This window comes from Bombus flavifrons, chromosome 5, assembly GCF_040668555.2.
Source record: "Bombus flavifrons isolate JBK064 chromosome 5, iyBomFlav1_principal, whole genome shotgun sequence".
NCBI classification, from domain to species: Eukaryota; Metazoa; Arthropoda; class Insecta; order Hymenoptera; family Apidae; genus Bombus; species Bombus flavifrons.
Genome location: NC_138446.1, coordinates 916,608 through 930,735, shown reverse-complemented (window position 1 = coordinate 930,735; position 14,128 = coordinate 916,608). Strand labels below are relative to the sequence as shown.

Genomic DNA, 14,128 nt, shown 5'->3' with positions numbered 1-14,128 from the left:
TAGGGCTGGCTGAACACCTTTTTATGTGTTTCCTCAGTACCTATACGGTGTGTTTTCGCGCTTCTTATAGTATTCGCGTAATACGCCATATATCAATTTTTCTCAGTGAAACATTATTAGGATTCTACAGTATTATTTTATGAATTTCCCATTCTGTTATTTAATGAAATACGCACAGTATAATCCGATGAAACAACCAACGATTTTCTTGCTGATATTTTCAATGTTCGATCAAACCACTGCTGCTAACAAAAAGAGTGCAGCTCCCTTTAGATTAGTCAAGTTACCTGAATATCGAAGAAAGATACCCATTAAAATTAGATACGGTGTATCGACAAGTGGTAATTGCTTATGGACAGAATAGACACAGTTATTTGACAATTACAGCTGTCTGTTCGCTGCGCAACAAAATATAACGAAATGTAGATGATCTGAAATTTATGGCCGATAATGTATATGATATACCGTGCTATTTCTGAGCAACCATGCGCGTACCATCTGCTGGATATATGTAGGATATATGTAGATAGGAATTTTACGATTTCCGTGGTATAATAATGCTTTATAATAGCAAGATAAAGGTATAAATACCTTACAGGGGCGGAAAATCTGGCTAATTTTTGCGTATATAATTTTTTTGAACATGTACTTCTTACAACAGATAAAAGAGTTAACACATAATAAATAGCAGCATCGTATGGAAAATTGAATCGAAAAGCACGAAATATCACAAAATTTTAATTTCAAATACACAAATAGCAAATGTATATTCTTTTTACGAAGACAGCAGAAGAGTTTAATAAATTCTTTTAGGAATTTTTACGCGATACTCAATTCTATTACCCAAAAACTTGAAATGTGCGCGATAACGAAACAGCAAATTGAGATAACTTTTATAGAGATGTAAGGAAGGATATGTGAAGAGAATTTTTTGTGTAGACGCTACTTCTGATGAATAAAAGTAAGGAAATTGCTTTTATATTTAAAACCATCGTTTTAAATTCTGACAAATTAAATTTTTCAACTCACGTGTCTTTTGCTTTATATGGCGAATACAATTCAGTGAATAGAAAGTGACCTTAATTGTAAAATCCTAACAATCTTTCCTTTTTTTACTAAATTGATTCTACTGAACAAAGGAATGCATCAATATACAGCATTATATAAGCCAATAAAGGGTTATACGAGCGAACAACAGAAGATGGTGATCTTATGCTTGAAAAAATTTTATTTCAAATAAAAATAGAAAATAACAATTTGGCAAAATGCATTATTTTGAAATAAATTTCTATTCTGGTTAATTCTTATAAATAATGCGATGAGTGGATGTTTCAAAGCTCGTCTAAGTATAATTGATTTTGCAGATTATGTTCCTTGACTCGTGAAAGTTTAGCATAATATGAGACATCGGGATTGTACTTTTCATTTATCAAATATTGTGTTGTACATCTACATGGATCGTTCAACCAGCGATTAAACGTAACATAAGATTTTCGCGATGATAAATTAAAAGATTCTGTTTCACACATTGAAACGTACCAAGGAAAATAACTTCTTTATCAAAGTAACAATATTTGTGCTTTGCAAGTAGCGCATTCCGATTACTACTATCGCATCTTACAAAGTACGATAAATGCAGGAAATTTGTTAAAACTTACGATAGGATTAAGCGAATTGTTTGAAAAGTGTTCTAAATACTCGAACAGGAACAAACAAAGTGAAATGTTATGTCAATTTTTATCGAAGAAGAAAATGAGGAAAATCTAATATAACAGAGATTATTGAAATAGGATTCCATTCCACAGAAGAAAAACATAGTAACTCACATTTTTTTATTTTTATGGAGAAGTAATTTAAACATGTCAAGAAAAAGATTAACAAATACAATAAATTTTTTTATTTCTTAACGTTTTAAAATTTAAAAGTTGTTTCACATCATAAAGTTACATACGTAAATATAATTTTACTAGGGTGACGTAATGTTTATCTGATGAAATTACACACTTATTCTTACGTTACAGCAAAATACATATATTTATTCCTATGTATATATACTAAATTTGTACATAATTTATTAGCATTTATTCAGTACGCTGTCTTACAGTGTCACTGACTCAAAAGAGTTCACGTTCACGTTCACGTTGAACATGTTCGAGGCTAGAGCACAGATCCAAACTGACTTTCGCTCCATATTCGTTCTGTTACGAAAACCAAGCCCCTCCTACATTTTTGTAGCGCATCGTATGCTCCATTACGTACATTCCGCTCTGGTTGTCACTTATTCTCCTCTTTACTTCCATGCGCATTCAACGAAATTGATTTAACTTTAATTCATCATGATATAACTTTTTACATTTGCATTTTTGAAGACAATTTACATTGCTGAATTTTATTTTCTAATACTGTGGGTATGAAAGGGAATTGAACTTTGGGAAGGGAACTTTGATGATAAAAGTGCTACTAATAATTTTTCGATCAGTCACTGATTTTCTAAATTTTTTCCTACTGATACTGGCCTTAAGGACAAAGAATGGAATAGACAAGTTAAGCAATAAACAAATCAGCTGCAGAAACGAAACTGGTGTGAAATTTAGGTCGATATTAAATTAATATTCTTTTAACGATCGTTCCGCTCCAATTTTCATTCGCATTCCGTTGATCACGTTGATATATTAGTAAGAATTATAGACGTTCTTTCTAGTTGTTGCTTTTTCAATAGAAATTCGCCCTGAAGTGGATAATTGTCGTTGCATATTAAGACGTCAGTTTTGAACGATACGTGTCGTATGATGTACGTCATAGATACATATATTATTATTTTTGCCATTAAATTTCACTCTTACTTGGTTATTTAAGAATTATAAGAGTTAATTAAGGGAACTGAAATTTAGAAATCGTTATTTGCATGGTTTCCATTAACGGGACCAAGTTCAACACGTATTTATGATTTCAAGTTAATTAGAATACCTAAGTTTCACCTCACAAGGTTGAGAAATATTACTTATATGAAACAATGATTCCATTCGTTGCGCTTATGAAATATCAGATCTATACATATGTATCATTTTCGAATTTGTAATTAAGATGCTGTTTTATTTCTAGAGAATTAAATAAAATATCACATTTTTTACAAATTTGTACAGGATTTTAGAAAGGAAGTTGGCTGTACCAATACTTTTGTTCATTACTATATGATTCGACTTAAGAATAGGTATTTCATACGTTTCTATCGTTATCTATCGTTTGTATTCTATAATAGGAAACTTGTGAGATACAATTTAGGTTGGCCAGTACCATACATACCCATTAGGCAACTGCTCCCCTGTTCCTCTTGTTTCCCGACGAAAAGTACAGTGTCAAGTAGCGGTACGTATGGAATGTATGTTTAACCCAGATCGTTCACGGTACAACATTGTGCTAGACGTTCTCGATAAAATCACGAGCATCGATAATGGTAGATGCTGGCATGCTGCCGAATGACTGCTCCTTTTTAAAAGTAATCAACCATTTGGTTCGTACAAGGATGTGAAATCTCGCTCGTCCTCGTTTATATCCTACGTCTCCTCTTTGGGAGTATCGAGCGAAATTGTTGGCACGCGGCGACGATTTTACCAACGAGGAAACCGAGCCCGAGAAAGCGTAACAAAACGAGATAATTATTAATTGTGTGGACAAAATATGACCAGGGAAAGTTGTCGACTTTAATAACGTTACAAAAATCGACTGGAGAAAAAAGGAAATTGACATGTATTTAATTTAGGAGACGCATGCCCGTTTCACGTACAACACGCTCGTGTATTACGATTTTACGCGATAAACCAACCGAGAATTTTTGAACCTACGCTAGTTAAACGAGAGAGTGAGAACAAGACAAGCTGACCAAGCGTGTTGTAAGAAATGATTCCTTTTACTTACTGTGAACTTATCGTGTATCCAACATCCAATTAAGTGAATTCCGGTCGATTAAATTCATTATTAAGGCTTGAGCTCCATATCGTATCGAACGAATGAAAGTAGAAGAATATAGAAAATGTTGCAGGTAACCGTGTCCGCGCTGTAACGAAACCCGTTTCTTAAATATCGAACACGAGATCGGCACCCTTAAAGTTAGCGAGAAAGCAGAACAATATTCTCCGCATAGTCGATCCTTATCTACAAAAAAATATATTCCAGTTTCCAGTAGAACCTCCATTATCCGAACGTCTACTATACAAATGTTTACTGTACCAATGTTCTAAAACTAAATTAAATATACAATCACTTCAAATGGAATAATTTCAATTTATCATATTTTCTAAACAATTCGTACGATAATTAGTTGGGAGGAAAAAATTCATACGCTATATTGAACGAAAGAGAAACATTTCGTATGGATTATCCAGATTTCCAATATATTAGCTTTTATGTGGATAATTCCTAAGACAAATTCTAGCAAGCCAAATAAAATGTAAAATACTTAATTGATCGAAAGTTGTCGGAAAGAAGTGCAATAAGATGGCTATACTAGACTGCTATAACAGAAACAAATTGTTATTTCTTAATCTCATATTTTATTCATTGTCGATGTTTATGGATTTGAAATCGACTTTCTTCGTTGAAAGTCAACATTTGTAAAGAAAATTTTAATTTGTTGGATTTAAAGTGTTTTCTCTTTTTGGCTGCTATGTATTCGTGTCTGAAGAATCCTATTAATTATATGCTTTATCAAAGGATTAATGTTGTAGAGCGGAGTTTGAATTTTTGATGATATAGGAATACAATAATTCTGATTTATGGGTGATTGCTGGTTTATCGGATTACAGATTATCTCTTACAATTAATTGGAGTTCGAATTTAAAATCTTACATTTAGGAGGAGTATCTGCCTTCGCAAGTATTGCAGAAACTTTTCGACTGTTCTCTGGTTTGTTAAAGATATGTTTATTCCATTGTAACCGCAGTTGGATAAGAGCAGACCTCGAGCTCCATGGCACAGCATAAGTCGTCGCACGAATGCGGCACCGTAAATTTCAAATATCGTGTAAACCGATCGAACAATGTGACGTCTGACTCTGACGCAAATTGTTATCTCTCCAAGGTATCGATTCTCCACTTTATTCCTTTCCCGTTGTTAGCCATATGTCGCACGACGTGTTGCATGGTATTGTTTCGAGTAGCGACAAAGGGTTCGGAAGCTACAAGCCGGTAGCTCTCACTCGACGAGTTGAAATGAAGAACCGAGGGCAATTACGCACTCTCTTTGAAATAACCGAACGAGATTCCTGTTACTTGAGAAATGGACGTGTTATACAGGGTGTGTCATTTGGCTCGCTCACGCTGCATATACAGAATGTCCCAGATTTTTCCTGTCAAATAGTGACAATATATTTTATAAATAAAAATAGTGAAAAAAGATCTTATAAATGTAAGTAACTATAAATATAGGCTTATACACACAGAGTCACTCAGAAGTATTAGGACATTTGGCTGATTTACAGTAACAGTATATACGTGAATTTCACCAAGGTAAAAATGAATTAATGACAAATTAATGATCTAAAAAAAACACTTAATTATATCAATTTCTTCGCATTTTCTTCAAACTAAAGAAATCCGTTTACGATAGAAAATCATGATTAGCTTAAAAATGACTGGAAAAGAAAAAGAATATAGAAAAGGGTGAAACTGGGTGTCGAATAGTTGCCAGCGTCACGAACTATATCGTCGTGTCCGATTGCGAAAAGTTGACGCAGTCAGCTTGACAAGGCGTATCGCTTAAAAGGTCGTGGACGTACGGAAAGGCCCGCACAAAAGGTATCCCTTTGTTGTACACCTGTCTTTGCTCGGTTGTGTTCGCGTATGCAAATGTAACACGGGCATACGTGCCCGCATGGCACGGCCACGCTCGAGTGTTTGCGCGTAACGTCATACTCGTGAAGCATTTTCACGTGGATACGTAAGATTTTAATAACAATAGCGATTATGATCGGAGATTATTATTTTGTGAGTTAAATCTAGGCTAGTAAATAAGATAAGATTTTGTTGCGCGAGGACAGAATATAATACATTTCTTGTTTCTAAGCGTAAAAAGTTTCTGCCTTTTATACGTTTTTATTATAACGTATTTATACGTTCATAATGCAGCTATCACATATACCCGGATCTTTCTTAAACACGTGCAATATTCATTCGCATCTTATTCGAACGGGTAACATTTCGGAAAAAGTCAGACACATATATCATCTTGATAAGAACGTTAAATGATAACAATTAATCTACGTAACACCGTGATTCGACGCGTGGTGACGTAACGTGTAGCAATAAGTAGTGGCTTTCCCCTAAAACCGGAAACTGAACGATTAGTTCGTTTACACAGGTTATGAACACTAAAGGATATTCCAGTGGAATGATGAGTAACATGTTTGTCAAGTTTATCGTTGTTCTGGATCTTGAATTTCCGAAATTAAATGTCTGAGTAGTATATAATAGAACGTTATTATAGAATGATGGTTATTCGAAATGTAATAAGATTTGTAAAATTCTATTTTCATTTCAAATTTAGAAAATTGAAATGTAGACTAAATTGTAAATGAAAATAGTCTAAAAATTAATAAATGGCATGAAAATTCTTGAAATATACATATTGTACTTTCAATCTTTCATTAATTTATGCATTAATATATATTATTGCTATTATATCTATTACTTTCTATGCACACTATAATTTCTATATTAAATTAACATGTCTTCTTACAAATTTGATTAATATCTCCCTAATACCGTTATTTCATTTTTATACTAATACATGTATCGAATAAAATAAATTGTTCAGTAAGTAGATAGTTAAGAGACTGCTTGCGTAATGGAACATTGATATAGTAAAATATTTGAACAATTATATAGTATCTAAAGTGGCATTTATTAACATTAAAAGCTAACGCTATGGATTAAAATTAATTAAAAGATAATAAACTATCCGAATTTTAAATATCAGAATAGGAATATAAAACTAAAAGCAAATAACTCCTTTTCCTATCTTAATGTTGTATCGCTGTTCTAATCCTAAAGCTACTAATAATAAATGGATAATGTGCAGCGATTTACGGATAAAAGTGTACATGTAATATTTACATGTTATGCCCCATAATTCGATTTTGTTCAACGTGTATCTTTACAACGATCAGCTCATCGTTATCGTTGCCGTTATCATTGTCCTGTAGGTTACACCCAGATAACGAACAGTCTTTAAGAGAGCGGTTAGTTCTACGTTTCTTCTCGCGGAACGCGGTCTTTGTTCAATCGCGTCGCGTTGGTGCGCGGTAAACGCGTGCTCGCGATGGTAATTTCATCGTTGTTGTATCGTTGAACCACTCGAACTCACCGTGTTCTCGCCAAATTTACGATTATGCGATAAATCTCGCGTTATTGAGGTAATTTTTACCGTAGAAGCTGTCCTTCACGGTGGTTATTCGGTGTTTAGCGAATTAGTGAACAATACTGAATAAAAAGAAAAAAGAAAGAAAGGAAAGACAAGGTGACGAGACGGAAGGACACACGATGCAACGACTCCAAGGAAGATTGATTTACATAACCGATGGGATATCTTCCTCGAGACGCGAGTTCAAGCCTGTTGAAGTCAATTAATTCTGGCCAATTAACGCCATATAACGTCAATTACAGATTCGTCGAGTCACGACGATGTACTCCCAAGAAATCGTAGTACCGTTACTCTTAAAGTTACTTTTACAACAACGTGGTCGCATTTCTGTTTCGCCATCTCTCGTCTGTCCCATCATTTGTCAGCTTTTATATTTCTATAAAAGTTATTTTCTTTCTTTTGTCTCTCTTTTTCTGTTTCTTTTATTTAATCCTTTTTCTTTTTTAACAAGACATTTGTGATGCGTGGTCAACAATCCGAACGTTCAACTTTATTCCTAAACTATATATGTATCGAGCTTAGTTACGTGTGTTTGCTAACGAACAAACGTATACCATGATGCGTGCTAATAGCGTAACCAGCTGTTACGGATACATGTGTCGAATGCAAGGACGGAAAAAATATTTTCGTAGCGAAACAAGATACGCGTTCTGCGTCAAAGAGAACTGTCAATTAAATAACGCGATAAAAACGGGGAAAAATAATCGAATATTGCATTCGTTTTGCATTTTACAATTGTATTTTAAAGAAAGACTATGTTTCATCGTGATCTGAAGCTACAACTTTAGTACCGAGATAACTGAATCGGAAGAATATATTTGTTTCATTTCTGAGGAATGCTAAATTTCTATTGAAATATGTACATATAACGGATAAAAGCGGAACGTGAGATAAAGAAAGCAGAAAGAGAAATAAAGTAGAGAAATAAAAGTAAAATAAAGTAAAAATAAAAACTCAGTGAATTATATGTATATGTCAGAATTCTGATTGTAGAGCAATTCAACGGTTACAAAAATCGTGAAAAGCTTCTATCATTTGAAACACGTTTTCTTGTTCCTCCTACTTCACCAATCACGCTGTAAACCACCGATAATTCAAGCTAACACAAACAATCCGTGTAAATAAGCATGATCACAATAACCAGAAATCCGTGAAAGATATTTCCTCAACGAGGAGGAATGCAACCCGGAGAATTCGATGAATCAACTTAGAAGCATCTCTCTTAAAAATATCGGTTCGTTTCCAACGAGACAGAGGTATGCCATTCAAAGAAACCACTGTTCTTTAAACGAAAATACGGGCAATAATAGACGGTCTGATCGATGCAAAGAAGCACAAAGTGATGTACAAGGTGATGAAGAAGTCCTGTAGACTTATCTCAACGTTGCTAAAAAGGGCAAATAATATATAAAAAAGGAACGAGGTGGGCGGTAGGAGAGAATCATCGAAAGAATGTCGTGCAGGAAGAAGATCGACTCGAAACTCTGGCTGGAGTATACTCAAACGGTAAGAATCGATTGTATTCGTGCATCGTGATAACGGTTATCCGTATCCCCCAGACCTAACCGAGGGCTAGCGAACCGGGTTTCTAAGGTAACCGAGTTAATAAATCGATGAGACGTTATCGTGCAGGATTGAGTTCGCTGCTTCCAAAGCGAATATTCTCGTTGATTGTGCTTTTTTTTGTTTGTTTCTTTCTTTCGTATTCTTTTCTTTCTCCGTTAGTTGTAATAAAGTCGTGATCGTGAACGAGACAATCGTAACACTTTATGCTATTCGATGCTTTTATTCATTCAACCCTTAAAAGTATAATTTTTCCAACGATAATAAAGCATTTTGACTATGACACTTTTAAGTATCGAAGAAAAGTAATAGTGACGGGAGACACTTTCTTCATTTCCACTTGTTTAATAACAATAAGAATATGTATCATATATACACTATATAATAAGCACTGTGTCTGTGAGATTGAAAGACATACATTGGTTTGTTACCATATAGCAACATTATACATTTAAAGGTTAAAGCGAGCAGCGAAACTCTCCTATTACGTCGAGAAAATTACATCTCATCATGAGATTCTCATGTTTCTTCTGCTAAGCAAAGTTTCGCGAAAAAAAAGAGAATCTTGAAGAACATTCTCGTTTAATATTGAAATATTTCCATTAAGGTGAGCATATTGTTTATTCGGGAGTTGATTCAATTGTATGAAATACATATGTTATTCGAGTATTTCTTATTGATGTCAAATGTTAGGTAAAACAGTTCCGTCAGGATCGAATTGTCATTTCATAAACTACGAGTTTTTCTTTAATTTAAATTAAATTAATTTAAATGCTTGTGATTAAAATATGCTCGATATAATTTCACGAGACATAACAAAAATAAATTCCATAAATGAAAAACATTTAATGTTTTTAAAACATTATTACTATAAAACGTTATACTAAAACGTTATTACTATATTGGTTTTGGGAATAAAAGTTGTCCTACTTTTTTCGGTACTTAATATCAAACTTATATAACGAAGTTTATAAACATTTCTTGAACTGATCTGATTCCTTTCTCCCTTTTTTTTTTATCCTCTATGAAATTAATAATGATATTTTATAGAAAGTCTACAAACTGTTTACAAAATTTTGATAAAGATCACAATTTATTGAGATAACAGTTTCAGTCCAATCGTGTGTTTACATATTTGCACGCGTTTTACTATCTAACATACTTCAAGTACAACAAAATCATTCTACATATATAAAAAAATGATTAACATCTCAACAGGATAATATGCTAAAATATATTTACGGATGTTATAATATACTTTTCGTCTCATTCATAAACCATAGTAAATAGTTCTTCAATTTTCTTAACTTCATGAAGAATTTCAATAGTATATTATAATAATAATATATAAATGATATATGAAGAATTTTAATAATACAATAGAACCATTAACATCCGCCATTTCTTTACGTAGCTGTATTTTTCTAACGCAAAACGATACTTACTGAAATATACACTTGACCGTTTACGTCAACAAGAAGAACAAGAAGGAAATTAATAACATACTAACATAATAAAAATAACGTAGTAGCGATATACCAAAGCTTCCCGTTGCAATATTCTTCGCATAAATTCCGGAATTAGTAGTCGTAAACGGACTACATTCGTATCGAGATCCGTATTATTAGTTATTCCTGATGATTACACGTTGCTAAATCACGAGGTGTCAAAAAACGTCAAATCCCTTGCAAACGGTCGGTAGATGGTTGTCGCCAGTTTCCGCTCGGCAATTAAGATGTATGTGAATTGAAGGTATCACGCAGAGGTAACTTCTACAAAAAGTCTGTGCGAAGGTCTCGACGAAGTCGTTAAGGAGGCAATTGCACAACCACGGGCCAGGCGCCAACCGGTAGAATCTCGTTTTCTAGGACAATCGGCGTTCCTAGGTAGTGGAGAACGATCTTATTCAGGGCAAGATCAAGAACGACCGTTCGTGTCGATAACATTCCAACACCGCTGATATTTGGTGTCGTTCTGGGAACTTGAGAAACTTTACTATAAATGGTACTCATTCTGTACGTGTAAGGCTTGATTAAAATCGATAGACTAACTTGATGCTTTTTTTATGTACGATAGGATTAAGATTCAGAGATGGGATGCTTCTTTTATTTATTTTATTGATCACTGGTAGATCGTAGGCAATGTGTTTAGTCTGAAAAGGAGCGATGGATTTTCTATCTCCCTAGTGGAAATGCGAGAAAGATAATTTCATCAACTGCTTCTTTTGGTTAGGAGATACTATCATCTTTTTGAATAAAAATTTATATCTACATAAACTGTCAACACTTTTTTGCAAAATAATCGATTTAATTCGTTAGAAATCTTGCAAACTCAACCGCAAAACTCCGAGAATGCTAAATAACAAGAACACTACTATCTCTCAATAATAGCATGCCGTAATCCTGAATACTACTCGAGTCAGCTGTTCGTTACTTTGCTTCCCGTGACGTATGTAGATATCTGAGCAAGTTAACTTCACAATTTATCTAAAAAAGGGCATGTCGTATTCATTTTTATGTTATATCTGGTCTATAGATAGTCTTACCTGTTTTCATTCGATCACGAACAAGTTATACATAGAAAAAGTGCGCACAAACATTCGTGCACGCGTGAATGCGGAACAGGACTCTTTCTCTCTCTCTTTACCTGCTTTTCTTACTTTCTTCCTTCTCTCCGTCTGACTCTGGCTCAGGGCTGCACTTATAACTCAAGATTCTTTAGATTTTTACCAACCGTCTACTTAATAAATTAGACTCTACTATATATGTGCGTATAGACAAGAGGGAAAGACATTTTTTCAGTACTAATGAAAATAAAAATAAAAATTTACTAAATTATAATCTAAAAACGTTAAATTATTGTTTATCATTATAGAATTTTTGTTTTGCTTCGTTTTCAAAATTACAATTCTACATATATTGTAATTTCATATGAATATTTTTGGAAGAACCAACTTTTTATAAATATGAATTTTTATTGATTATCTACAATTATAACAGCTTACATAAATAAATATACCTTGTTGTTAGAAACCGATTAGGAATAATGTACTATTTATTCAATAACTTACTTGAGAATTTTCAAACTTCTAGGATAGAGTAAAATAAAAACATTCAAAGTGTAACAAACTAAAAATACGTTATAATAATAAATTTTCATTATAGTAATAATAATAAATTCTAGTTTTCTAAAAATTACAAAAATTTATATGATACGCATATGATAGTGAAGAAAATTGTTTTCGAAATCCGAGCCTGCTTCAACCCTCTCCCTACCATTCTTTACTCCCTCTTGGACCTAACTGTCCACTCGCCGACTGACCAGTTTGTATCCAAAGTTCGTCTCGCCTACATTCTGTTTCCGTTACGTTATTCGTATTTTCGTTTGGTATATCGGTCGTGAATGCTCGATCCAATACAGTTAATTAAAGGAAGAAAATGAAGCAGGAATTTTCTAATGATTCGCAAAAGTAATCGAGGTGCTCTCAGAATTCGAAGTACAATATGTCAGGTACGCGAAAACATTCGGTCATTCGCGCTGCCGTTCGGAAAGCTTCGGTGACCTTCGGCAGATATCGGCTGTTCTCGAGAGCGCTCGTAACCGGCATCCTCGAGGAGACGACAACGCACGACAGATGCCTCGAGGACCAGTGACAGAATGTTATGTCGAAATCAGGTGAAATTCGGCTGATTTGTGTGTGATTGTGCGAAAAAATTTATACGTATATCATGCCGGTCACGTGCTCAGACTTTCTTGATAATATTGGATAAGTGTGCTTGCCTGGAAGACGGAATTTAAGGTAACAATGTGCAGGATATAATAAGAATAACACACGAATATTTTTTTAATGCAAAAACTACTGTACACAGTAGAAGGCTTTTTAAGCATCGCGAGTTTATAATTTTTACCAAGCACTCAATTTTTATACTCGACGTGATCGATGAAAATGCGAAATAAACATGCGCTTAGTTTGGACACAAAAAAAGAAAATTGAATTACGCGCTCTTGTGTATGATGAAGTAGGGATGCATTTGATCGGCAGTTTCTTACATTGGATTTATAACGGATACATAGCGATTTTTTAAACGAGCAACGGTATGGAAAAAGCTATACGTAAAGTATGTCGTAGACTTATTTCGACACGACCTACTATATCTACCGGACGATGAATCAGTCATTCTTTAAAGACGTTTTCATCGAAGGTCTTGTTGCAGTCTTTGTAAAAGCATCCATTATTTACTCCAAACATAGCGACTGCATATTGTATAACATTAGAATAACGATTGAGCACTACGGCTTACCTAATACAAACTGGAAGACTGTATCGTTTACATTAGCCCAATTTACACAAACAAATGATACAATTTATCGAAACGCCATATTTTTTGTATCTTTAAACGGTATAACGAATTGTATGATAATTATTTCACGGTTTGTAATAAAGTAACGTGATGCAATCAACGAAGGTTGTTTAAATGATGACACAATTCTACGCTCGTAATTGCGAGAACTACTATGTGTACATGCTTGGCTTGCGAAATCGGGAATTCTAATCCATTCACGATATTGAAAGTCACCTGTAAATTAAAAATTAAATGGTTATCAAAAACAAATCATTCCGACGTATATATCGGTGATTTTAAGCGAAATCATTATGTTCTGTTCACGGATCTCGGTAAAAAAACACAAGGGATCGGAAGAAATGTGATTACTTACGTATACTTATTGCGCGTTTCGTGCGATAATTGTGGATCTCTATTCGTCCGTTACACCATAACACCGGAGAAAGTGTTTCTGAGTTATTAGAGAAGAGAATGTAGCGTTGACGTCACTTAAGAACAAACGTGATCCTCCGTGCATTCCTTTCCGCATTCTTTTTCTAAAATCTCCATGCAGTTATTAAAAAAACGACGAATATACAAATGAAAAAAAAAGTTTGCGGTAAGATCAGACTTGCTAACCTCAGCACTCGCTTCTGGAAATTTGACGGATATTGAATGTGTTAAAACGGGTAACTGTATCGATATGAGGTATAGATATCTCGTTATCCAGCGACCGGAGTTCATCCGTTGACCTCCTATCGTGCACCACGATGGATCGAAAAACCGTTGGTCAAGAACGGAGAAAGTCGTAGCACACTTTTTCGTCA

At 34.1% G+C, this 14,128-nt stretch overlaps 1 protein-coding gene and 1 long non-coding RNA gene across 7 annotated transcripts in view; one reads left to right on the top strand and one right to left on the bottom strand.

Moving 5' to 3' along the window:
• LOC138180081 (uncharacterized) overlaps window positions 1-14,128 on the top strand; it is a 47,859-nt gene that overhangs the window by 25,418 nt on the left and 8,313 nt on the right. Inside the window, exon 1 of one of the 4 annotated variants that reach the window (XM_069113545.1) lies at window positions 7,258-8,922. The exons of 2 other annotated variants lie outside the window; for them this stretch is intronic. In XM_069113545.1, the coding sequence (XP_068969646.1) occupies window positions 8,869-8,922 (54 nt within the window). In that variant the 5' untranslated portion in view covers window positions 7,258-8,868. Of the gene's footprint in view, window positions 1-7,257; window positions 8,923-12,638; window positions 12,779-14,128 lie in introns of those variants that run through there. One more of the 4 variants, XM_069113546.1, reaches the window with a different exon arrangement.
• LOC138180103 (uncharacterized) lies at window positions 4,586-14,038 on the bottom strand. Of its 3 annotated transcripts, XR_011173203.1 has the most exons (4): window positions 13,941-14,035; window positions 13,696-13,858; window positions 13,281-13,556; window positions 12,626-12,759 (listed from the first exon to the last, which is right to left on the bottom strand). It is a non-coding gene; the product is annotated as an uncharacterized LOC138180103 (long non-coding RNA). The 3 variants fall into 3 exon arrangements; XR_011173204.1 differs by lacking the exon at window positions 12,626-12,759 and adding an exon at window positions 4,586-5,344 and having other exon boundaries at window positions 13,696-14,038; XR_011173202.1 differs by lacking the exon at window positions 13,941-14,035 and having other exon boundaries at window positions 13,696-13,926.